General features: G+C 48.4%; 1 protein-coding gene and 1 long non-coding RNA gene across 12 annotated transcripts in view; one reads left to right on the top strand and one right to left on the bottom strand.

The window, feature by feature from the left end:
* The window catches only part of LOC140421854 (uncharacterized), a 514,775-nt gene that overhangs the window by 38,923 nt on the left and 449,137 nt on the right, over positions 1–26,715 (bottom strand). The gene's annotated exons all lie outside the window — the stretch shown is intronic.
* The window catches only part of LOC140421789 (uncharacterized), a 51,636-nt gene that overhangs the window by 21,211 nt on the left and 3,710 nt on the right, over positions 1–26,715 (top strand). Inside the window, exons 1-4 of one of the 11 annotated variants that reach the window (XM_072506641.1) lie at positions 9,459–9,516; positions 16,276–16,440; positions 18,034–18,149; positions 19,881–24,729. In XM_072506641.1, coding sequence (XP_072362742.1) covers positions 16,421–16,440; positions 18,034–18,149; positions 19,881–21,199 — 1,455 coding nt within the window. In that variant the 5' untranslated portion in view covers positions 9,459–9,516; positions 16,276–16,420 and the 3' untranslated portion in view covers positions 21,200–24,729. The other 10 variants (XM_072506647.1, XM_072506639.1, XM_072506649.1 and 7 more) reach the window with 10 other exon arrangements.

Here is a 26,715-nt window from a genome sequence, read left to right as displayed (position 1 = left end):
CTGAAGTGTTTTAAAGCCAATGGAGAACTTTTGAAACATATTCGCTGTTGTAATGTAGGAAGCTGTAAGTACCATCAGTGATCACATTTAGTTATAAAATTGACATTTTCAAGGTCAAGGAAGCCCTTTTATACCTCTAACATGTGGCTTCCTGCAGCCATTTCACCTTTTCTATATTAACTATGTATTGATTTCATCGCAAAAAAACAATAATTATATTCATGATTATTCAGTGGTGAACATTGATTATCATAAGTGAATTGGTGTGTTAGGTAATTATATTGGAAAGACTAGATATTTATTTTTTTAAATAACACGATCAACCAAAATGTTTCCAGAAACTGCAGAGCGATCAGGATTTGTTTGAAAAAATAAATTACTCGATAATTTTGAAGTTACGAGATGTGGTGATTCATAGTTTCATAGAATTTTACAGTGCAAAAGGCACAAAAGCCTGTATATAATATTACAGGTAATATCACAGATAAGCCTGTATATAATATTGCATGTACTCAGCAGTGTGACCTCCCACCAGTAGTCCGGCATCAGTCAGGTGACAACTGGCTACCAGCAGAACTTTGTGAGGCGTACACGAGGAGAGTCACGTCAGTGTAGTTCCAAGAGTGTCGAATCTAACTCTGTGATAACTTGGTCTGCATAGCATTCTGATCATTACCTTACCGCGTGTACATTAATAAATCATCATTCTGGCTAAGTCACCAGCAGTTCTGTAGAGTCATTGCAAGACAAGATCACAGAATACAACACCAGACAACTTATTCTGTCAAGAATATGTGGTATGTGGCCTAGGCAGTGGTGTAATGGTATTGTTTATTTAAAAAAAAATTTAGAGTACCCAATTAATTTTTTCCAATTTAGGGGCAATTTAGCGTGGCCAATCCACCTACCCTGCACATCTTTGGGTTGTGGGGCTAGGGCAGCACAGTGGCACAGTGGGTAGCACTGCTGACTCACGGCGCCGAGGTCCCAGGTTCGATCCCAGCTCTGGGTCACTGTCCATGTGGAATTTGCTCATTCTCCCGTGTTTGCATGGGTTTCGCCCCCACAACCCAAAGCTGAGCAGGGTAGGTGGATTGGACACGCTAAATTGCCCCTTAATTGGAAAACAAATTGGGTACTCCAAATTTAAAAAAAAAAACATCTTTGGGTTGTGGGGGCGAAACCCACGCAAACACGGGGAGAATGTGCAAACTCCACACGGACAGTGACCCAGAGCCGGGATCGAATCTGGGACCTCGGTGCCGTGAAGCAGCAATGCTAACGACTAAGCCACTGTGCTGCCCTGTACTGTTACTGGGCGAGTAATCCAGAGAGCGAGGTTAATGCTCTGGGGATCGGGGATCGAATCTGCCGATGACAGATGGTGAAAGTGAAATTAATAAAAATCTCAAATTAAAAGTCTGATAACATTGTCAATTGTTGTAAAAACCCATCTGGTTCACTAATGTCCTTCAGGAAATCTGCTCTCCTTATGTGGCCTGGCCTACACGTGACTCCAGATCCACAGCAATGTTGTGGTTGATTTGTAAGTGCCCTCTGAAATAGCCTCACAAGACACGCAGTTCAAGGGCAATTGGAATATGCAGTAAATGCTGGCCCAGCCAGTGACCCCCACCTCCCATGAATGAATAATTTTTAAGAAGACTCTTTTCAATTTGAAGACGAGACAGACACAAACAATACTGTAACTGAATTAGAGGAAATGGCCGAGATTTAACTGAACCACCTTTTTGAAAGGTTCGGCCTTAATGATGGAGAAACAGGAAAAGTCACTCAGGGGAGATGAGGAAATCCAGGCTCAGTGCGGATTTGCTGTCAGCCCTCCTTTCTGATACATTAACGGGATTTAGGCTGCAGAATGTTTCACACCAAAACACAGAGCGGTCAAATATAAGCAACACATAATTCTCAATTCTCTTCCTTTTAACTATATTTGACTTTGTTTAAATGCTGACTGGTCAATCTCAACAAAGATTGATGGGATTTCTGTTACCCAGTGAAACGCTTTCTTTTCTTGGTCAGTCATGTTTGCAATTCAATGGTGTATATTTCAGTTATTCAGAGTGAAGACTCAAGATCTATTAAATTCAAACTGAAGTCATTTCTGACAAATCTCCTGATGTTCAACGTTGAATAACGAAACAAATATTGAGTAAAATTGATGGAAATTTTCTGTAGATAAGAATGATGCATTAATGATTGAACAGAGAGCATTGTTCTGTTAGATATTTGCTGAACAAATGCTCAAGTTCAACACAGGTTTTATAGCTTATGGTCTGACGAGTTGAGACATCTGTTTTAAAGGAACAGCTGTCTTCATGTAATCAGTGACCTGGCCTCCCAGCCGAACCATTGAAAGCTGCAGCAAGACTGTGCAGTTGAACATTGCACAGGGCGATTGGGTACTGTGCTGCCAGCTGTTTCTGCAGTGCAGATGTTATCACATTCACCTAATGCACGAAAAGTGCCTGGTTTGAAACTGGCAGAAGCATTAAATGCTTCTCATTTATGATGTGGAGATGCTGGCGTTGGACAGGGCTGGGCACAGTAAGAAGTCTTACAACACCAGGTTAAAGTCCAACAGGTCTGTTTCGAATCACTAGCTTTCGGAGTGCAGTCCTTCCTCGGGTGAATTAAGGGGTGGATTCCACAAACACATATATGGGCAATGTCAATGATGCGAGATGGTACTTTGAATGCGAGTCTTTGCAGGTAATTAAATCTTTACAGGTCCAGACGGTGCGACTGGAGAGCGAGATAATCACAGGTTAAAGAGGTATGAATTGTCTCAAGCCAGGGCAGTTGGTAGGATTTTGCAAGCCCAGGCCAGATGGTAGGGGGGTGAATGTAATGTGACATGAATCCAAGGTCCCGGTGGAGGCCGTACCCATGTGCGGAACTTGGCCATAAGTTTCTGCTCGGCGATTCTGCGTTGTCGCGCGTCCTGAAGGCCGCCTTGGAGAACGCTTACCCGAAGATCAGAGGCTGAATGCCCTTGACTGCTGAAGTGTTCCCGACTGGAAGGGAACACTCCTGCCTGGCGATTGTTGCGCGATGTCTGTTCATCCGTTGTCGCAGCGTCTACATCATCTCGCCAATCTCCCACGTCTCGGGACATCCTTTCCTGCAGTGTATGAGGTAGACGACGTTGGCCGAGTCGCACGGGTATGAACCACGTACCTGATGGATGGTGTTCTCACGTGTAATGGTGTTCCCCATGTCGACGAACTGGCAGGTCATGCAGATATTGCCATGGCAGGGTTGTGTAGTGTCGTGGTCGCTGTTCTGAAGGCTGGGTAGTTTGGGGCTGTTTAGCACAGGGCTCAATCACTGGCTTTGAAGGCAGGCCGGCAGCACAGTTCAATTCCCGTACCAGCCTCCCCGAACAGGTGCCGGAATGTGGCGACTAGGGACTTTTCACAGTAACTTCATTTGAAGCCTACTTGTGACAATAAGCGATTTTCATTTCAATCAATGGTCGGTTTGCGTTTGCGCAGTTGTTTGAAGGAAAGTAGTGGGGATGGCCTTGGCAAAATGTTCATCTTCATCGATGACTTGTTGAAGGCTGTGAAGAAAATGTAGTTTTTCCCTCCAGGGAATTCATCAGGCGAATGAGGCTCCGGAAGTTCTTCCACAGACCCCAAGAGGCCTACGGCGAACTCAATGAGACAACCAATGAACCGGAATAGCAGACCGAGCGATCTGTGGGACTGGAAGATGCAGCCAGCAGGAAGGGCTGGAAAACCCCACCCATTGAAACAATCTGATCAGCTGATTCTGCTGCTCGTCTTCCACTAAACCACTCAGTAAAACTGCCTCAAGTCATTTCTTGTCCAAATTCTGAACTCGTATCTTTCCCCGTTAAATTCTATTGTGCTCTCTCAGAGCTCATCTTGTCTGTGTGACTTACCCTTTGCTCCTTTGACCTGATTCACACTATACTGTTGAACATCCAACTTCCACAATCATAGGATTTACAGTGCAGAAGTAGGCCATTCGGCCCATCGAGTCTGCACTGGCCCATGAAAAGAGTACCCTACTCTAGCCCACACCTCCACCCTATCCACACTTAACCCTTTTGGACACTAAGGGCAATTTAGCATAGCCACTCCACCTAACCTGCACATCTTTGGACTGTGGGAGAAAACAGGAGCACCCGGAGGAAACCCACGCAGACACGGGGAGAATGTGCATACTCCGCACAGATAGTGTCCCAAGTCGGGAATCGAACCTGGGACCCTGGAGCTGTGAAGCAACTTGCTAACCACTGTGCTACCGTGCTGCCCCTGATTTATTGGATCCAAGTTCAAATACAAGCCACAATGAAGCATCTGCCGTGGTGGGGTTTGAACCTGCATTCTCAGAGAATTGTGCTGGGTCTCAGGATTACTCATCCAGTGACAATGCCACTACACCATCACCTCCCCAGTCAAGCGCTTTGCAGAGCTCGTCCGGGATATGAAACCGGGACCTCTCGCATTTTGGAAATCCCGAAGCGAAAATCATACCCCACGGTTGCCATGGTATCTTCATGGAGTCAGTGTCTTTGTGTATTTCCTCTTTAGACAATCAGGTGAAGCTTCGTCCTCACGCAGAACACGTGTATGGTTTCTCCCCTTATTGAATAGTGTGTTTTTCACGCTGTAACTGGTTAAAGCTCTTTCCACAGTCAGTTCACTGGAACACTCTCACTCGGGTGCGTGTGTGTCTCGGTGCTTTTCCAGTCACACTGAGGTTTGAAATATTTTCCCACAAACATTTTCATTCCACATTCATAGTCTGAGGATATTCAGGTCTTGATCAATTGAGTGACACTGTCAGATCTCAATGTGATATTTGGTTTGTGTTTCATGTCTCAAAACGCTTTCCTAATGCCATGTAAACGGAGTTTACAAAGGTCACATTATCAGCACAGGATAGAAATTCAGAAGAGTTATTTCCAGTTTTGGGGGAACATATTTTTCTCTCTTCTGTCCCCAAAGCTGTAAATCCCCGTCCCACACACCCTCCCTCCTCCCTGGGACTGAACTCCAAATAAAGTATTAGATCATTATTTCTGTACCCTGTTACCAAATTTATATAATTAGAGATAAGAATATGCTTTATAAGTCACTTCATCCATGACTTGTGACAGACATTAATCTGAATCACCCTGACTGAGCAGACAGAATAACAGATGTTAACCTTGTGTCCAGAACTGACTGTGTGGAGATTTGATGAGCAATCGCAACAGTCGTTTCTCCAAATCTTCCAGGGTTTCCTTCGTTCTTCCACAGGGCGTGGAATATACAGAGGTAGGTTCTTTACCCAGAGAGTAGTGGGGGCATGGAATGCACTGCCTGTGGAAGTAGTTGAGTCGGAAACATTAGGGACCTTCAAGCAGCTATTGGATAGGCACATGGATGACGGTAAAATGATATAGTGTAGATTTATTTGTTCTTAAGGGCAGCACGGTAGCATTGTGGATAGCGCAATTGCTTCACAGCTCCATGGTCCCAAGTTCGATTCCGGCTTGGGTCATTGTCTGTGCGGAGTCTGCACGTCCTCCCCGTGTCTGCGTGGGTTTCCTCCGGGTGCTCCGGTTTCCTCCCACAGTCCAAAGATGTGCGGGTTAGGTGAATTGGCCAATGATAAATTGCCCTTAATGTCCAAATTGCCCTTGGTGTTGGGTGGAGGTGTTGAGTTTGGGTATGGTGCTCTTTCCAAGAGCCGGTGCAGACTCAAAGGGCCAAATGGCCTCCTTCTGCACTGTAAATTCAATGATAATCTATGATTAATCTAGGACAAAGGTTCGGCACAACATCGTGGGCCGAAGGGCCTGTTCTGTGCTGTATTTTTCTATGTTCTATGTTCTATGTTCCTCTCGAACTAAGTTTTATCAGATATCAGACTTAAGGCCCATTCTGGTTCTCTTCCTGCTGACTAAATAACTTCAATCAAATATGGAGAAGACTGAATCCACTGTTCGGTGCCTGCTCCAATCTCCATTCCTTATTTTTTTAATAAATATTTTATTGAAAATTTTTGGTCAACCAACACAGTACATTGTGCATCCTTTACACAATATTATAACAACACAAATAACAATGACCTATTTTATAAACAAAAAATGAATAAATAATAAATAACAAAAATGAAAACTAACCCTAATTGGCAACTGCCTTATCACAAGTAACTCTCCAAAAATATAATTTAACAGTCCAATATATAATTATCTGTCGCAACGACCTATACATATTATACAGTATATATTAACAACCCTGAGAGTCCTTCTGGTTCCTCCTCCTCCCCCCCCCCCACCCCCCCGATCCTGGGCTGCTGCTGCTGCCTTCTTTTTTCCATTCCATCTATCTTTCTGCGAGGTATTCGACGAACGGTTGCCACCGCCTGGTGAACCCTTGAGCCGACCCCCTTAGAACGAACTTAATCCGCTCTAGCTTTATAAACCCTGCCATGTCATTTATCCAGGTCTCCACCCCCGGGGGCTTGGCTTCTTTCCACATTAACAATATCCTGCGCCGGGCTACTAGGGACGCAAAGGCCAAAACATCGGCCTCTCTCGCCTCCTGCACTCCCGGCTCTTGTGCAACCCCAAATATAGCCAACCCCCAGCTTGGTTCGACCCGGACCCCCACTACTTTTGAAAGCACCTTTGTCACCCCCATCCAAAACCCCTGTAGTGCCGGGCATGACCAAAACATATGGGTATGATTCGCTGGGCTTCTGGAACACCTCGCACACCTATCCTCCACCCCAAAAAATTTACTGAGCCGTGCTCCAGTCATATGCGCCCTGTGTAATACCTTAAACTGAATCAGGCTTAGCCTGGCACACGAGGACGACGAGTTTACCCTGCTTAGGGCATCTGCCTACATCCCCTCCTCGATCTCCTCCCCCAGCTCTTCTTCCCATTTCCCTTTTAGTTCATCTACCATAGTCTCCCCTTCGTCCCTCATTTCCCTATATATATCTGACACCTTACCATCCCCCACCCATGTCTTTGAGATCACTCTGTCCTGCACCTCTTGTGTCGGGAGCTGCGGGAATTCCCTCACCTGTTGCCTCGCAAAAGCCCTCAGTTGCATATACCTGAATGCGTTCCCTTGGGGCAACCCATATTTCTCGGTCAGCGCTCCCAGACTCGCGAACTTCCCATCCACAAACAGATCTTTCAGTTGCGTTATTCCTGCTCTTTGCCACATTCCATGTCCCCCATCCATTCCCCCCGGGGCAAACCTATGGTTGTTTCTTATCGGGGACCCCCCCCAAGGCTCCAGTCTTTCCCCTATGCCGTCTCCACTGTCCCCAAATCTTCAGTGTAGCCACCACCACCGGGCTTGTGGTGTAGTTCCTCGGTGAGAACGGCAATGGGGCTGTCACCATAGCCTGTAGGCTAGTCCCCCTACAGGACGCCCTCTCTAACCTCTTCCACGCCGCTCCCTCCTCCTCTCCCATCCACTTACTCACCATTGAAATATTAGCGGCCCAATAATACTCACTTAGGCTCGGTAGTGCCAGCCCCCCCCCCCCCCAATCCCTGCTACGCTGTAAGAATCCCTTCCTCACTCTCGGGGTCTTCCCGGCCCACACAAAACCCATGATGCTCTTTTCAATCCTTTTTAAAAAAGCCTTCGTGATCACCACCGGGAGGCACTGAAACACAAAGAGGAATCTCGGGAGGACCACCATCTTAACCGCCTGCACCCTCCCTGCCAGTGACAGGGATACCATATCCCATCTCTTGAAATCCTCCTCCATCTGTTCCACCAACCGCGTTAAATTTAACCTATGCAATGTGCCCCAATTCTTGGCTATCTGGATCCCCAGGTAACAAAAGTCCCTTGTTACCTTCCTCAACGGTAGGTCCTCTATTTCTCTACTCTGCTCCCCTGGATGCACCACAAACAACTCACTTTTCCCCATGTTCAATTTATACCCTGAAAAATCCCCAAACTCCCCAAGTATCCGCATTATTTCTGGCATCCCCTTCGTCGGGTCTGCCACGTATAGTAGCAAATCGTCCGCATACAAAGATACCCGGTGTTCTTCTCCTCCTCTAAGTACTCCCCTCCACTTCTTGGAACCCCTCAACGCTATCGCCAGGGGCTCAATCGCCAGTGCAAACAATAATGGGGACAGAGGGCATCCCTGCCTTGTCCCTCTATGGAGCCGAAAATATGCAGATCCCCGTCCATTCGTGACCACCCAATCTCCATTCCTGACATACCGACTCTATCCCTCTTCCTGGCAACAGTCTGAGACTTTGCCAGTCTCTTTGTAAACTTGGTTTCATACTTGATCTCATATGAGCTTCTGACCTTATAGAATTTACAGTGCAGAAGGTGGCCATTCCGCCCATCGAGTCTGCACTGGCCCTTGGAAAGAGCTCCCTAGCTAAGCCCACACCTCCACCTTTACCCGTAACCACCCTAACCTTTTTAGATACAAAGGCAATTTACCATCGTCACCTCCCGATTCGACAATTCCATCACACACCTGGCTGCTCTCCCACATTCTACCTCTGTAAACATAAAGCCATCCAAAAGTCTGCTACCCATGTCTTAATTCACAGCAAGTTCCTTTCCCCTATGATCCCTGTGCTCCGAGACTTGCATTCGCTCCCAGTCAATTCTCACCCTTGTTTTCAAATCTCTCCATGGCCTCGTCTCTCCCTGTGTCTGTATCTCCTCCAGCTCCACAACCCCCTGGGATATCTGCACAGCTCTGATCCTGGACTCTTGCACACCCCCGATTCTAATTACTCCGCCATGGTTTTAAGTTCCCTCAGCCCCAAGCACTGAATTCCCTCCCGAAACCTCCCCGTCTCCACCTCACTCACCTCCTTTCAGACTCTTTAAAACTCACCTCATTGACCAAGTTTTTGGTCACCTGCCCTAATATCTCCTTTTGTGTCTGGGTGTCTCACTTTGTTTTATAATGTTCCTGTGAAGTTGACTGGGGTGATTTATGATGTTAAAGGTGTTATATAAATAGAAGTTGTTGTTGTTGACTGTAACCCTGACCTCCTGCTTTACAAAATCCCATTGGTTTCACAACAAACTCTATCTCTGATGTTTTGCCCCCTGCGGGTTTGCAGCCTCTGTAAAGACGGCGGCCGGTAACTCAGGCCTGTCACCGGGAGCAGGCCGCAGCTGTCCCCCGGCTCGATGCAAACCCGGGCCCGGAAACTTCTTATTGGGGTTCGGAACCTCCACCGGGTTTCAGTGAAACCTCCCGGCCGAGTCCAGCATCGGCACTGCGCATGCTCCAGCTCACAATGCCCAGGGGCTGATTGACGGCAGCTTTGGACTAATAGGAAGAGAGGGGCGGTCCTGGAGGATCGAGTGATTGCAGCTAGTCCTCCAACCATTCGGAATGAATGAGAGGTGGGGCTGAGCCCCGGTCTCCCACGTGAATTCGAGCATGCGCAGTGCCGATGGCAGCTGAAGATTCAGGTGGTCGGGTGGAAATCCTTCGCCGGTCTGACCCCGCTCGGTAAGTCATGAAGGATGGATAGAGCCGGTGGATGGGTTGGGAGGCTACATAAACACTCCGTGTAGGCCTCAAGCCCCGAATACGATGCTCGGATACGGCAGTTGAACCGGGGAAAGCTGCTCGGGCTTTTACCCGAGACAGGCCCGGTGGACGAATTGTGCGGCGGAGCGCATGCGTAGTGAGTTACAGCCGCGGCTCTTGCTCCGGCTCCCGTTCAGTCTGATTGGCTGGAGGACCAGCTGCGCTCGGTCAGTCCTCCAGCCCCGCCCCCTGATCTGGAGCAAACCCTTCAGCATCATCCCAGAGATAGAAGTCTTACAACACCAGGTTAAAGTCCAACAGGTTTGTTTCAAATCACTCGCTTTCGGAGCACTGCTCCTTCCTCAGGAAAATGAAGAGGTCTGTTCTAGAGACATGTATGTAGACAAAGTCAAAGATGCAAGACAATTCTTTGAATGCAAACATTTGCAGGTAATTAGTCTTTCCAGATCCAGAGACAGGGATATATCCTAGTTTGCGGACTATTAGAGCAATTGTACATTTCTATAAAAGCTTGCACTGCCACTGGACCGTCTGAAGTCTTTTAAAGCCAATGGTGTACTTTTAAAACTGTTGTGATGTAAGAAGCTGTAAGTACGCATGTGTAATCACATTTAGTTTTAAAATTGTTATTTTCATAGTGCATTCACTTCATTAGTGACTAGGTCAAGGAAGCCCTTTATTTTAAACAAGGTCAAGGAAGCTTTCAAACATGTGCCTCCTGCAGCCATTTCACCTTCTGTACCTTTTTTATATTAACTATGTATGGATTTCATAGCAAAAAACAACAATTACATTTATGATTATTCTGTAGTGAACATTGATTATCATTAGTGAATTGGTGTATTAGGTAATTATATTGTAAAGACTAGATCTTTATTTTAAAAAATAACACTTTCAATCAAAATGTTTCCAGAAACTGCAGAGCTATCAGAATTTGTTTGAAAAAATAAATTACTTAGTCTCGTCTGCCAATGCAGCCTGAAATAGTTCGATGTTGACCTATTCGTCCGTACAGGAGCCTGATACAACAGCCTGACCCAGTCAATAAAGCTCCATCCAAATCCAAACCGCCCCTGTACCTCCCACAGATATTCCCATTCCACCCGATCAAAAGCCTTCTCTGCATCCATTGCGACCACTACCTCCACATCCCTACCTTCTAGTTAGTAAAGGTGGGACCTGTAAGGGAGGAAGACGGCTTTTGCACTATGTTTATATTTTTGTGCACATTGTTTATTTTGTTGTTGTAAAACCATAAATAGCTCAATAAAATGCTTATTTTATTTAAAAAAAGACTCTGACTGGCATGGCCTGGTGGCACGTGGCCATCAATTAATTTCCTTTCCCCCGAGAGAAATCAAGGACTTGACACAGTGTGTTTGAGACAGTTACAGAGATTTGAAATAACCCCCAATTGTCAGAATGAAGATGGTTCAGTTCTGGGTGTGATTAACAGTGACAGTAACAGCAGAATCAACACTTTTAAGATGAACAGAGGGTAAATATAAATTCCTTCTGTTGGTTTGACAGTTCAGGAATCGTCAGTGGCATCATATGATATGGAGAAATTAGCTCAACAATCCTTTGAACTAAAATTTAGTCTGGCCTGGTGTCACCAAGCTGATATCCAGTCTTTCTCTGACACATTATTCTCAATGACATAGCTGACAGGTTAAGAGTGAAAAAGTCAACTGTTTAGCAGTACAGGGAAGAGGTAAGTTTGTAGATGTTCTACAGTGTTACAGACTGGCTCGTTGGATCTTATTCTGTCCCATCTAACATTCAGCAAACAGTAAAATGACTAAAATACTGCAACATACAGGCATTTGGGGACAACTTTGAGTTTGCTGCTCAGGTTAGTTAAAGTCTGGATTTCCTGGTGCGGCTATGCAGAGCTAGGTCGCACATTCTGTAGCTCCCGCTTTGAACGGACGTTTGGGCTCTTTTACAGGGCCCCCACGGCATTTGTTTGACATTTCCCGGTGTGGCAAGGAGACTGCAGAATTCCCCTGACAGTGTCCCCCAGGAATGTTATGTCTTTTGGTTACCAGACCCGGCAGAAACAGTAAAAGATTTGGCTGCAACTGCAGGATAAACAGAGCCTCTTCCAGCATGCAGGCGGGGGAAGGGCAAGCTTAAAGCTGCAAACTGACCTGAGGGCCTTTATCAAAGGTGAATTCTAGCAGCAGAGGGAACAACTGTGAAAAGATCTCACCAAGGCCACTGAAGAAGCGGGGACGAGGCTTCCGGTGGCGACCATGGAGGAGTAGGTCGTGCATTCGGCAGCCCCCGTCTGGAACGGACTCTTAGACCTTTTTCAGGAGTTTCCACAGACATTTTGGGGCCGATTGGTGAAGCGAACACTGCCAAAAGGATTCCCTCTCGAGACGTCCGGTTGCGGCTATGCGGAGCTAAGTCGCACATTCGGCGGCTCCCGCAAAAATGGACTTTTGGGCTCTTTTCAAGGCCCCCAAGGGCACTTTTTCGACGTTTCCCGGTGTGGGAAGGAGTTAATAATAGCTCCCCGTCAGTATATGGCTTTAACTAGGAGCGGGGCAACAAAAAAGGTGGTGGCGGACCAGAAGAAGGGAGGGAAGAAGGACAAAAGGGCAGCGGGCGGAGACAAGGCAGCGTGGAGGCAGTGGGCGGAGGAGCAACAGGAGGGTATCCAGCGCTGCCTCAGAGAGATTAAAACGGACCTGCTAGAGCCGATGAAGGCTTCTATTGATAAGCTGCTGGAGACACAGACGGCCCAGGGGGTGGCGATCCGAGAGGCTCAACAAAAGATCTCTGACAATGGGGACGAGATCTTAGTCCTGGCGGTAAAGGTGGAGGCGCACGAGGCGCTCCACAAGAAATGGCAGGAGCGGTTCGAGGAGATGGAGAATCGGTCGAGGCGGAAGAATCTGCGGATTCTGGGCCTCCCGGAGGGGCCGGACGTGGGGGCCTATGTGGTCACCATGTTAAACTCGCTGATGGGAGCGGGGTCCTTCCAGGGGCCCCTGGAGCTGGAAGGGGCCCATAGAGTGTTGGCGAGGAGGCCCAAGGCTAATGAGCCTCCGCGGGCGGTGCTGGTACGGTTCCATCGGTTCGTCGATCGGGAGTGTGTGCTCAGGTGGGCCAAGTAGGAGAGGAGCAGCAGGTGGGAGAACGTGGAGGTTCGGATATATCAGGACTGGAGTGCGGAGGTGGCGAAGAGGAGGGCCGGGTACAATCGAGCAAAGGCGGTGCTGCACAGGAAGGGGGTGAAGTTTGGCATGTTGCAGCCGGCGCGACTGTGGGTTACCTACAAGGACCGGCACCATTATTTTGAGTCTCCGGAGGAGGCGTGGCCCTTTGTTCAGGCCGAGAAGCTGGACACAGACTGAGGGTCGGGATGGGCGATTGGGGACTGCGGTGGATATGTTATGCCTATTTTTGGTTCCGGGGGGGGGGGGGCCTTTGCATTGTTTTGGGTTTCTTTTTCTCTGTATTTTTCTCTTTCGGGTTGGGGAGGGTGATTGGGCAGGTTGGGCACTGTTTTGGTTGGTGGCGGGGCCTGGTAAGTGGAGAGCGCGGGCTTTTTTCCCGAGCCGAAGACTGGGGGTGGGGGGAGAAATCGAGTTGCTGCTGCTAAGATCAAAGAGCAGCTGGAGCGAGTGGGGTGGGTCGAGACGGGGGTATGCCGCTGTGGGGAACGGGCCGGGTGTGGAGTGCGGGCGCGTGGCTGGCCGAGGAGGGGTCATAGCTAGTCGGCGGGGGAGGGGGGCGGGTAGCCTCCTGAACCGGCTGATGACCTGGAATGTAAGGGGACTGAATGGGCCACTTAAGCGGGCCTGCGTGTTCGCACATCTGAAGGGGCTCAAGGCGGATGTGGTTATGCTCCAGGAGACATGCCTGAAGGTGGCAGACCAGGGAAGACTGAGGAAAGGGTGGGTAGGTCAGGTGTTTCACTCGGGGCTAGATGCCAAAAATCGAGGGGTGGCGATCTTGGTGGGAAAGAAGGTGTTATTCGAGGCGTCGAGTGTTGTGGCAGATAATGGCGGTAGGTACATAATGGTAAGTGGTAAGTTGCAGGGAGAGAGGGTGGTACTGGTCAATGTGTATGCTCCAAACTGGGACGTGCGGGTTTTATGCGGCGTATATTGGGTCGGATCCCAGACTTGGAAGTGGGGGGCCTGATAATGGGGGGAGACTTTAACACGGTGTTGGATCCTGCACTGGATCGCTCCAGGTCTAGAACGGGTAGGAAGCCGGCGGCGGCTAGAGTGTTGAGGGGATTTATGGACCAAATGGAAGGGGTGGACCTTTGGAGATTTGCAAGGCCGGGGGCTAGGGAATTTTCATTCTTCTCACATGTCCATAAGGCTTATTCTCGAATCAACTTTTTCATTTTGAGTAAGGGGCTGATAGCGAGAGTAGAGGATACCGAGTATTCGGCAATAGCCATTTCGGACCACGCCCTGCATTGGGTGGACTTGGAGATGGGGGAGGAGAGGGACCAGCGCCCGCTGTGGCGCTTGGAGGTGGGGCTGTTGGCGGACGAGGAGGTGAGCGAGCGGGTCCGAGGAAGTATAGAGAGGTACTTGGAGACCAACGACAACGGGGAGGTCCAAGTGGGGATGGTATGGGAGGCACTGAAGGCGGTGGTGAGGGGAGAGCTGATCTCCATCAGGGCCCACAAGGAGCGGGGGGAGAGGGAGAGGCTGGTGGGGGAGATGGTGAGGGTAGACAGGAGGTATGCGGAAGAACCTGAGGAAGGATTGTTGAGGAAGAGGCGCAGCCTCCAGGCGGAATTCGACCTGGTGACCACCAGGGGGCGGTCTACGAGTATGGGGAAAAGGCAAGCCGGATGCTGGCGCATCAGATTCGGAAGCGGGACGCAGCTAGGGAGATCGGGGGAGTTAAGGACAGGGGAGGGAGCATGGTGCGGAGTGGGGTTGGCATCAGAGGGGGATTGGCGAGCTCCCATGAAAAAGGGTGGAGAGGAGCTTCAGGTATTTGGGGGTCCAGGAGCTGGGGGCCCCGTATAGACTTAATTTCACGAGGCTAGTGGAGCAAATGGAGGAGGAGTTTAAGAGGTGGGACGTGTTGCCGCTGTCCCTGGCGGGTAGGGTGCAGTCAGTTAAGGTAACGGTGCTCCCAAGGTTTTTGTTCATGTTCCAGTGCCTCCCCATTCTTATCCCGAAGGCCTTCTTTAGGCGGGTCAACAGGAGCATAACGGGGTTTGTGTGGGCGCGAGGGACTCCATGGGTGAGAAGGGTGTTCCTGGAGTGGAGTCGGGATGTGGGGGGGGGCTGGCACTGCCCAACCTATGTGGGTACTACTGGGCCGCCAATGTGGCGATGGTGCGCAAGTGGGTGATGGAGGGGGAGGGGGCTGCATGGAAGAGGCTGGAGACGGCGTCCTGTGTGGGTGCGAGTCTGGGGGCGCTGGCAAAGGCGCCGCTGCCGCTCCCTCCAAGGAGGTATACCACGAGCCCGGTGGTGGTGGCGGCCCTCAAACTTTGGGGGCAGTGGAGGCGGCATAGGGGGGAAGTTAGGGCCTCGGCATGGACCCCATTACGGGGGAACCACAGGTTCACCCCAGGAAGAACAGGCGGAGGGTTTTCGGGGTGGCACGGGGCAGGGATACGAAAGTTGGGGGACCTGTTTGTGGACGGGAAGTTCGCAAGCTTGGGTGAGCTGGAGGAGAAGTACGGGCTTCCCCCCCGGGGAACACCTTCAGGTACTTACAGGTAAGGGCGTTTGCCAGACGGCAGGTGGTGGAATTCCCACGGCTACTGCCACACACCGTACAGGACAGGGTGCTCTCGGGGGGGGGGGGGGGGGGGGGGGATCTCGGAAACTTACCAGGTGATGCAGGAGGAGGAGGCCTCGGTGGTGGAGTTCAAAGGTAAGTGGGAGGAGGAGTTGGGAGAGGAGATCGAAGAGGGGACGTGGGCAGATGCCCTAGGGAGGGTGAACTCTTCCTCTTCATGCGCGAGGCTCAGCCTCATACAGTTTAAGGTGCTGCACAGGGCACACATGACCGGCACAAGGATGAGCAGGTTGTTTGGGGGTGAGGACAGGTGTGTTAGGTGCTCAGGGAGCCCAGCAAATCACACCCATATGTTCTGGGCATGCCCAGCGCTGGAGGAATTTTGGAAGGGCGTAGCAAGGACGGTGTCGAGGGTGGTAGGATCCAGGGTCAAACCGGGCTGGGGGCTCGCAATATTTGGGGTGGCAGAGGAGCCGGGAGTGCAGGAGGCGAAAGAGGCCGGAATTCTGGCCTTTGCGTCCCTGGTAGCCCGCCGAAGGATTCTCCTTCAGTGGAAAGATACGAGGCCCCCAAGCGTGGAATCCTGGATCAGCGATATGGCAGGGTTCATTAAATTGGAGAGGGTGAAATTCGCCTTGAGAGGGTCGGTACAGGGGTTCTTTAGGCGGTGGCAACCGTTCTTAGACTTTCTGGCAGAACGATAGACATTGGTCAATGGCAGCAGCGGTGGGGGGGGTTTACTTTATTTTTGTTTGTTATTTACACTGGAAGGGTCTGAGGGGGTGTATACTCCTGTTGTCTTAAGTCGGGGTGTTAATGTTAATTTATTATTTAGGTACGGGGGGGCGGGGTTTGGGAGGTTGCTTTTTTAGATTGTGTTTTGTACTTAACCCTGTTGGGTTCTTTTTTCTTTCTCATTTTGTTATTGATATTTTATGAAAACCTTTAATAAAAAATATTTTTTTTTTTTTTAAAAAGGTGAGTTAAAGTGTCCATGTTGTAAAATGAATCGAGAAGGACTGGAGAAGATGCAGGAAAAGATATTTGAATTACACCTGAACTGGCAGGTTGTACCCAGCAAGAAAGATTGGACAGGGTGTAAACCTTTTCTCTGGAAAAGGGAATGAAGGATGACCTGATCCTGTAAGATTATGAACAGATTTGATATGATAGACAAGTGGAAGATGTTTCCACTGGATAAGAATAAATATGAGTTAGTCATTAATTAATCTAATGTGCAGTTCAGGAGCAGTTCAGAGGGAGATCACTCACACACTTCACGTGTGCAAAGAAATTTCCTAAGTTTTCTCATTGGTCAACACTCCAAATTTAAAACACCAAACTATTTGATCCAATATCAACACATTGTTATTGGCGAGGGGCAGTTTAACTGTTCTGTCCAGGGAGACAAAAATCACTGTTCACCTGAGCCTGCTCAGACCCCAACACGTTAACATCTCACTGTCCGTGTTTGGTCTGTTGTCAATCACACCCAGTAACAGCGTTGCAGCTGAGAATGTGCTCTATCCACATCACAGACCCTCCGCGCACATTCGCAGAGTCCGGCTGTGACTGGAGCATGCGCGTTCGGGCCGTGACTGGCGCATGCGCGGTTCAGGTTGTCGCTGACAGTGCGAGGAGCGGAGAAGAAGCCATCGAGCGACTTTCAGGATTGGAGCCGGTGGGTGGCTGGGGAACAATAGAAGCTGCGGAGTGAGCCGGGAGGCTTCATAAATACCCCGTGGAGGCTTCAACTCCCGAGGAAAATGTTAACGGTCCCGTCTTAAACAGCACCGAACAGAGTGAGAGCTGAGCGGTGACAGGCCCGGGTTACCGGCCGCCATCTTTACAGAGGACAAGGTGCCGCAGGGCGCGTGCGCTGTGAGCCTGGACCGGATGCCAACTCCCGGATTGACTGGAGTCTCCGGGATTTTAATTTATTCGGAGTCACTGGCTGGTCCAACATTTATTGCCCATCCCTAATTTCCCTTGAACTGAGTGGCTTGCTCGGCCATCTCGGAGGGCATTTAAAGAGTCAGCCACATTGCTGTGATTTGGAATCGTGTAGGCCAGGTAAGGGTGGAAATTTTGTTTTCCATTTATTTCCGGGATGCGGGTGTCGCTGGCTGGGCCAGCATTCACTGCCCAGCACTAATTGAACTGAGTGCATCTCAGAGAGCATTTTAAGAGTCAACAAGCTGACTGTGGATCTGGAGTCACATGTAGGCCAGACCAGGTAAGGATAGAAGATTTCCTTCACTGAAGGACATCAGTGAACCAGATGGGTCTTTGCAACAATCGATAATGGTTTCAGGGTCTTCAGTAGACTTTAAATGAATTCAAATTTAACCTGTCTTGGTGAGATTTGTGTCTGGGAAATCATGAGGACTGTTAAAAAAGATTTTGGGGTCTCTGGGAAATCATTGGGACAGTAAAGAAGATTTTTTTGTAATTTTCTTAGAACATTTCTCTTCCAAGGATATACAAATATTGAAAATGGATAAAGGTTGTTTGGCTGACAGTCAATCACTGTCCTGTAAGGTAATGAGTCCTTTTGCTTCCCAATTGGCCGAGGAAGGCAGTGTGTTACAAGGATGGATGTGTTGACCGATTAATGGCTGGAGGATGGGGGCACGTCATGTGATCAAACCTCCAGGAATACATTGAATCAAAGTTGGTGAGGAGAGAATGTTGTGAATTTCTATCCTAAACTGACAGGTTTCTGTAAATTTACAGGATAATGGAAGTAGAGGTTGAAGAGACGGGAAAAGCAAACCAAACGTCGCATCGTAATCTGACAGAGTCACTCGATTCATCAGAACATGAATTTCAGCAGCATCTGGGTGTGGAAGGTAAAAGGTTTGTCTGTTCTGTCTGTGAGGGAAGATTTCAGGTCTCATTGTGACTGGAAAAGCCCCGAGATTCACAAACCCTGGTTAGGCCAAACTTGGAGAACTGTGTTCAGTTCTGGGCAATAAACCTGAGGAAGGATAGAATGGCCTCGGAGGGAGGCCTTCAGATTTACCTGAATGATATCTGAACCCTCCGGAGTTAAATTACAAAACTAGATTACACAACAGAGTCAGAGACATGATGACACAGAAAATGGCTTTCGGCCCATTGAATCCATGCTATCTCTCTGGAGCAATCCAGTCAGTCCCATTCTCCTGCTCTATCCCTGTATCCTCGCAGGTTTATTTCCCTCAAATGTCTATCCGATTTCCTTTTGAAATCAAATCATTCATTGTGTCTATTTTCAAACTCTCTCATAGGCAGCAAGTTTCAGGTCATTGCCGCTCGCTGTGTAAAAATATATCTCATATCACCTCATATCTCCTGTACCTTTTACATACAAACTAGGAACAGGCCACTCGGCCCCTCGAGCCTGCTCAGCATTCAATAAGATTGCGGCTGATCTCATTCTAACCCCTGCTCCACATTCCTGCCTACCCCTGATGACCTTTCACCCCCTTGCTCATCAAGAATCTATCCAGCTCTGCCTTAAGAATATTCAAGGACTCTGCTTCCACTGCCTTTTAAGGAGCGAGTTCCAAAGTCTTACAACCCTCAAGAGAATAAAAAATCCTCATCTCCATCTGAAATGGGTGACCCCTTATTTTGCAACAGTGATGCCCTCGTTCTCGATTCCCCCACAAGAGGAAACATCCTCTCCACATCCACCCTGTCAAGACCCCTCAGGATCTTATATAGTTCAATCTAGGTTTTACCCCAAACTTTAAAACTGTGTCCCGACTGCTTGTACGATCAGTGAATGAAAACAGAGTTTCTTTGAGCACCTGATGGAAACCTGGCATAATCTTGTGTACCTGAATCAAATCTCCCTCAACCTCCTTTACTGGAACCATTCTGGTAAATCTCCTCTGCACCTTCTCCAAGAACCTTCACATCCTTCCTGAAGAGTGGTGACCAGAGATTTAGAAAGATTCATAGAATAGAATTAGAACCATAGAATTCCTACAGTGCAGAAGGAGGTCATTCGGCCCATCGAGTCTGCACTGATTCTCTGAAAGGGCACCCTGCCTAGGCCCACACTCCTGCCCTGTCCCTGTAACCCCAGAGCCCTACCTAACCTGCGCATTTGCCTAATGGGCAATTTATCAAGGCCAATCCATCTAACTTTCCCTTCTTTGGACTGTTGGAGAAAACCTGAGCACCGGGTGGAAACCCACGCTGACACGGGGAGAAAGTGCAAACTCCACACACACAGTCACCAAGGCCGGAATTGAACCCGGGTCCCTGGCGCTGTGAGGCAGCAGTACTAACCACCGTGCCACCAGAAGCATAGTTTTGGTGTCAATATTACTCTTGATGAAGCTCAGATCGAATTTGCTTTGCCAACTACTCTCTTAACATGTCTTGTAGATATACAAAATCCCTCTTCGCCTCTTTCTCTCTCCTCCCAAAGAGGCCAGTTGGGTTTTATGACAATCCAGCAGTTTTCATGGTCACTTTTTCCCAGTGCCGGCCCCACAGGTGACCAGATTCATTCAGCTCAATTTCACAACCTGCCTTTGTGTTTTTGTGGGTTCTCTCTCACTCCCTATTTTCTGTTTTTAAATCAGTTTCACAGGGTGTTCGAAGGGGAGGCTTCCAAGTCCGGAAACTCGAACCAAACATCACATCAGGATCTGACAGAGTCCTCAATTTATCATATCCTGAATATCAGCGGATTTTGAACATGGAAGGAGAAAGCATCGTTGACAGTGGGGAGAAACCGTACATGATTTGTTTGTGTGGACGAGGATTCGCTCCAACAGACCTCACAAGCCACAAATGCAGTCACACTGAGGAGAAACCGTGGAAATGTGCAGACTGTGGGAAAGGATTCACTTCCCCATCCAAGCTGGAAACTCATCGACACAGTCACACTGGGGAGAGGCCATTCACCTGCTCCAAGTGTGGGAAGGGATTCACTCAGTCATCCACTTTGTCCACACACCAGCGAGTTCACACTGGGGAGAGACCATTCACCTGCTCAGAGTGTGGGAAGGGATTTTCTTTTTCAACCCACCTGCTGAGTCACCAGCGAATTCACACTGATGAGAAACCGTTTCATTGTCCAGACTGCGGGAAGTGCTATAAACGTTCTGGTGAACTGATTCGCCATCAACGTGTTCACACTGACGAGAGACCGTTTAGGTGCACTCACTGCGGGACTGGGTTCAGACAATCATCTGACCTCACTGTACATCAGCGAAGTCACACTGGGGAGAGGCCATTCATCTGCGCCAGGTGTGGGAAGGGATTCACTCGATCATCTGACCTGCAGAGGCACCAGCGAATTCACACTGGGGAGAGACCATTCAGCTGCTCCAAGTGTGAGAAACGATTCACGCGATCACATGACCTGGAGAAGCACCAGCGAATTCACACTGGGGAGAGAACATTCACCTGCTCCGAGTGTGGGAAAGGATTCACCCAGTCATCCGACCTGCTCAGTCACCAGCGAATTCACACTGATGAAAGACCGTTTCAATGTCCAGACTGCGGGAAGTGCTTGATAAGTTCCAGCGAACTGACTCACCATCAACGTGTTCACACTGACGAGAGACCGTTTAGATGCTCTCACTGCGGGACTGGGTTTAGACGATCATCTCACCTCACTGTACATCAGCGAATTCACACTGGAGAGAGACCATTCACCTGCTCCTGGTGTGGGAAGGGATTCACTCAGTCATTCAACCTGCAGAAGCACCAGCGAATTCATACAGGGGAGAGGCCATTCACCTGCTCGATGTGTGGGAAGGCATTCACTGAGTCATCCGCCCTGCAGAAGCACCAGCGAGTTCACACTGGGGAGAGACCGTTCACTTGCTTCAAGTGTGGGAAGGGATTCGGCACTTCATCCCACCTCCTGAGACACCAACAAGGCCACAAATAACTACAGAGATTGAATTTTGCTGTTACTCGCTTTCAGGACTGAACCATGTTCATTTGGGTCTCTTTCTGCTCATTTACAAGGGCTAATATTTACGCCAAAAGTCAAATAAATTAAATTTGTGTTAAATGCACAGTGTTGAAACTTTTTAATATCTCTGACACAAGTTAGTTCCGTTTGAAGTACTCTCGCTCTCCCCTGTCTCTTCCATCCTCACCTCCAACAAGAAGTGTGAGGAGCTTGTGGAGCTTCTTTGTGACTGAGATTGAGTAAATCCGATCAGCTGCCTCTCCTGTTTCCCTCCCTTCCACGAGCCCATCGGACCAAACTGTCTCTAAATGTCATCTTTTCCCGAGCCCTGAACCCACATCTTCCTCTGGTTTCTCTCCCATCTCCACTCATGCCCTCTCAGAGCTCATCTTGACCATGAGACCCAGCTCCTGCTCCATTGACCCTATTCCCACTAAGCTACTGATCAGCCAACTACCCTGTCTCCATGGATATTGTCAACATTTCTCTCTCTTCAGGTACTGTCCCTCTGTCCTTCAAATCTGCCATCATCACCCCCTCCACAATGAAACAAACCCTTGACCCTGCCATCCTTACAAATTACTGTCCCTTCTTCAACCTCCCTTTCCTCTCCAAACTCTTTGAACATGTTGCCACCTCCCAAATCCTTGCCCATCTTTCCCAGAACTCCCATGTTTGAATCCCTTCAATCAGGTCTCTGCCCTGTCACAGTTAAATACAAGAGACAAACACAATCTTATTCAGAGAGAAAGACAGACAATCCAGGAGCTTGGATCCAACACGGATATGTTCATAAGACCAGAAGACAAGGACAACAACACCGTCATTATCGAGAGACAACAATACCTGCTGGAGACAGACAGGCAACTAAACAACACGAATCACAACACCAAGCTACCTAGACCCATATACCCGAGACAGGAAGGAGAGTTGGAGACAGACTGGAAGAACTCAAAGACTCCAGACACATTAACCAAAAACAGATAGAATATCTGAGGCGACAACAGGACGAACTAAGGAAGTTCTACCTGCTCCTTAAAATACACAAACTCATGATAATATTTATTGTCACAAGTAGGCTCAATGAAGTTGCTGTGACAAGCCCCTAGTCACCACACTCCGGTGCCTGTTCGGGTATGCAGAGGGAGAATTCAGAATGTCCAATTCACCTAAAAGTACGTCTTTCAGGACATGTGGGAGGAAACCGGAACACCTGGAGGAAACCCATGCAGACATGGAGAGAACGTGCAGAATCCGCACAGACAGTGACCCAAGAGGGAATTTAACTCGGAGGCCTGGCGCTGTGGAGCAATGGTGCTAACCACTGTGCTACCGTCAGGCAAATACCACCAGACAGACCCATCGGATGAGACTGAGAGAGAAAATCCTACAGAATCATAGAATTTACGTGCAGAAGGAGGCCATTCGGCCCATCTCGCCTGCATCGGCCCTCGGAAACGGTACCCTACTTAAACCCATGCCTCCACCCTATCCCTGTACCCAGTAACACCACCTAACCTTTGTTTGGGCACTAAGGGGCAATTTAGCATGGCCAATCCACCTAACCTGCACATCTTTGGACAGTGGGAGAAAACTGGAGCACCCGATGGGAACCCACGCTGCCACGGGGAGAATGTACAAACTCCACAAAGTTACCCAAGGCCGGAATAGCTGAAACATCAACACACTGCTCTTGGTAGTTGATGGTATAGTGGTTCAATAAATATAATTAGTGGATTAAAAGTGTGTGTAATGTAGAGTTAAACCTGAAAATGCCAGATTAACTCAACAGGTCTGGCAGCATCAAATCCCTCCAGTGCAGGAGGAGGCCATTCGGCCCATCGAGTTTGCACCAACCCTACAAAAGAGCACCCCACCCAGGCACACTTCCCTTGCTCTCTGCCCGTAATCCCACTTCACCTTTGCACACTAAGGGGCAATTTATAGCGCGTTCACATTGGGGCGAGACCATTCACCTGCCTGGAGTGTGGGAAGGGATTCACTCAGTTATCAATCCCGATGAGACACCAGCGCATTCACACTGGGGAGAGACCGTTAACTTGTTCTGAGTGTGGGACGGGATTCACTCAGTCTGCCGACCTCACTTCACACCAATGTGTTCACTCTGACACGAGACCTTTTAAATGTTCCTCCTGTGAGAAGAGCTTCAACGGCAAAATGGATCTGCTGATTCACCAGCGCAGTCACACTGGAGAGAGGCCGTTCACCTGCTCCGTGTGTGGGAAGGGATTCACTCAGCATTTCCTCTGGCTGAAACACCAGCGCATTCACACCAGGGAGGGAGCGTTCATCTGTTCCCTGTGAGGGAAGAGATTCATTCGGTCATCCACCCTGCAGACACACCAGCAAGTTCACAAATGCCTCCAGGACTCTGCTGTTATTGATGTTAATCACATCCAGGACTGAACCAAAATCACATCCAGGACAGAACCATGTTCATTCTGACAGCTGGAGTTTGTTTGAGTTGATGTTAATAATCCCTGAAACTGAGATTAGAATAGATTGGTGCTTGATAGCCAGCACAGACACAATGGGACAAAGGGCCTTGTTTTGTGCTGTAGAACTCGAACCCATCTCACTTCACACCAACATGTTCACTCTGACACAAGACATTTTATGTGTTCTGACTGTGCAAAGAGCTTTAGAAGCAAAATGGATCTGCTGACTCACCAACGCGCTCACTCTGGAGAGAGACCGTTCACTGCTCGGAGAGTGGAAAGGGATTCACTCAGTCATCCACCCTGCAGAAACACGAGTGAATTCACACCGGGAGGAGGCCATTCACCTGTTCCAAGTGTGGGAAGGGATTCTCTCAGTCATTCACACTGCAGAAACACCTGTAAATTCACACCGGGGAGAGGCCATTCACCTGGTCCAAGTGTGGGAAGGGGTTCTCTCATTCATTCACCCTGCAGAAACACCAGCGAATTCACACCCGAACAAATCCTTAAAAAATATTTGAATATTGCTGTCAAAGCTTTTCCTCTTGAACTCATCAGCATTGATGCAAGAATACCAAATTTAAAAGGGAGCAATTTATACTGACTAGGTATAAATTGGTTGGCAAATGGACTCCGATTGGTTGAGGGGCTGCCATGAAGAATGTACCAGGGAAAAATTACCTAAAGCTTTTGTTTAAATGCAAAAATATCAAGTGGATTCTGATTGCTTGATGTGTTGGCATGGGGTCTGCATCAGGGAACATTTGGCCTCCAAGCTTTTGTTTAATTGAAAAGATGCAGCACCAGGACAAATGCTTTTGTGTGCAGAGGTCTGACCCTGCATTTGAATATGAAAAATTCCAAGATCTGGATCTAGTCATGAACAGAGTGGATAGTTAGGAGCTTTTTCCCAGGTTGGAAGAGTCAATTACTAAGGGACAAAGGTGCAAGGGGAAAGTTTAGAGGAGATGCGTGAAAGAAGTTTTTTACACAGGTGATTGGATGCCTGGAACTTGCTGCCGGCGAAGGTGGCGGAAGCAGGTAAGATAGTGATGTTTAAGGGGTGTTTTGACAAATACATGAATCGGGTGGAGAAACAGGGCTGCAGACCCTGGATGTGTTGAAGGTTTTAGGTTACATGGGCAGCATGGTCGGCACAGGTTTGGAGGGCCGAAGGGCCTGTCCCTGTGCTGTACTTTTGTTTGTATTTATAATCTTTGTATCGTCCACATTCTTAACAAATCCAATTATTTCTTCCTTAGGCCATAGCCTATTTGTGTACCATGTATTGTTCAACCCCTTCCATTAGTTTTGAGATCTATTGTTACCGACAGGAATGAAATCATGCTTTGTAACTCTGAAGCTTAAGGGTACTGTCTCACAATGAGGTTTCAGGAAAATCCTGATCCGAAAACTGCTCTGAAAACTCTGCTGATATTTGGACAGCTGTGACAAATTCAATTTGGCACACTGGGCTAAATCACTGGCCTTTAAAGCAGGCCAGCAGCACAGTTCAATTCCCGTACCAGCCTCCCCGACTCGGGGCTTTTCACAGTAACTTCATTTGAAGCCTACTTGTGACAAGTGATTTTCATGTCATTTCTTTTCAAATTCTTCCCCAGCAGTATCGACAACATTCTCAAACAATTAACATTCAAAACAAATCACAACAATCTCAAAGAAAAGGTCAATTTATCTGATCTTCCATTGTGAACGGATACTTAAATTTTTTTTTGAGATCCCGGTCTTAACAAAAAATAGATCAGCTCTTGCATGGGTCGTACTCTGTCGGTGTACCAATGTTTGGTGATATCTGTCCATTAGTTTGTGAGATAAATTATTTACAGCAGAATTATAGGGGGGTGAACATTATCTCTGCTCATCTTCTGTGGCAGAGGTACTTTCAGTACATTAATCAGCCTGATGTCTATTCTCAGACAGTGTTACACAGGGGGAAAAGGGGGCGATTCAAGTCAGCAAGTCAAGGCATCCTTTTTAAATGGCCAGTTCAAATTTAAACCTAGAATTAGAAAATAATTGGAAATGGGAGAAAAGAAAGTGTTTTATTCACAGATGTTGGATACAGGAGGTTTCAGTCTGTATTTAACTCAACCTTCATTCACAAGCTGGAGGATCAGAGTCCTTCCGGTTTTCAAGAGCCATCCCATTGGCTGGACCGTTTCCCTGGAAGCCTTGGCTCCATGAGATGATGGGGAGGCTGGTGCTGAAGATGTCCCTGCGGAGAACAGTGATTCCTATTGGCTGATTCAGGCCGGGGTCCATTGTGACGTCACAATGCCTCAGAGGGGCGTTCCCAGCCAGCGGGAGGAGATCACTGGTTGCAGAAGACACAGCGGATTGGATGACAGCTCAGCGCGTCAGGAGGTCAAAGTGCTTCCCAACACCACGTGGGCTCAGGTTCCGCCCTCTCATTGTGGTCGGAGCTGAGCTTAACCAATGGGAAGACCTGGCACACCGGACTGATTGCAGCCAATCAATATATGAGCTTTGTACTAATGGCGACAAGGAGCTTCCTCTATTGTCTGAGTCTGGAGCTTGTGAATCTGCTCATTCCTGCCCAGCAAAGCTGCTGCATCTGTGACTGAAGATTAAGCTTCACACAAGCTAAAATGTCATCCTCTGTCCCACATCTGTGAATAAAACACTTATTTTCTCATTCTGAGCTTAAATGATTGACTTGCAGGAACTGGAGGGAAAGGAAGTGAATCCAGGGAGGGTGCAGACTCTGGAAAGGTTGGCCCAGGTCTCTCGCGAAGACAGTGACATCCTTTGCTCCCTCAACTTGATCCATTTATTTGTCTGACTGAAAGGATGGTCTCTTTTCTGATGTTCACAACTAAAGGGTTTTGTGGCTGACATAATGAATTAAGAGAGATATAGATCACAGATCATAGAATTTACAGTGCAGAAGGAGGCCATTCGGCCCATCGAGTCTGCACCGGCTCCTGGAAAGAGCACCCTACCCAAGCTCCACACCTCCACCCTATCCCCATAACCCAGTAACCC

The sequence above is a fragment of the Scyliorhinus torazame genome, chromosome 5 (assembly GCF_047496885.1).
Source record: "Scyliorhinus torazame isolate Kashiwa2021f chromosome 5, sScyTor2.1, whole genome shotgun sequence".
NCBI lineage: Eukaryota > Metazoa > Chordata > Chondrichthyes > Carcharhiniformes > Scyliorhinidae > Scyliorhinus > Scyliorhinus torazame.
Note: the sequence above shows the minus strand (reverse complement) of the source record. Positions and strands in the feature narration are given on the sequence as shown.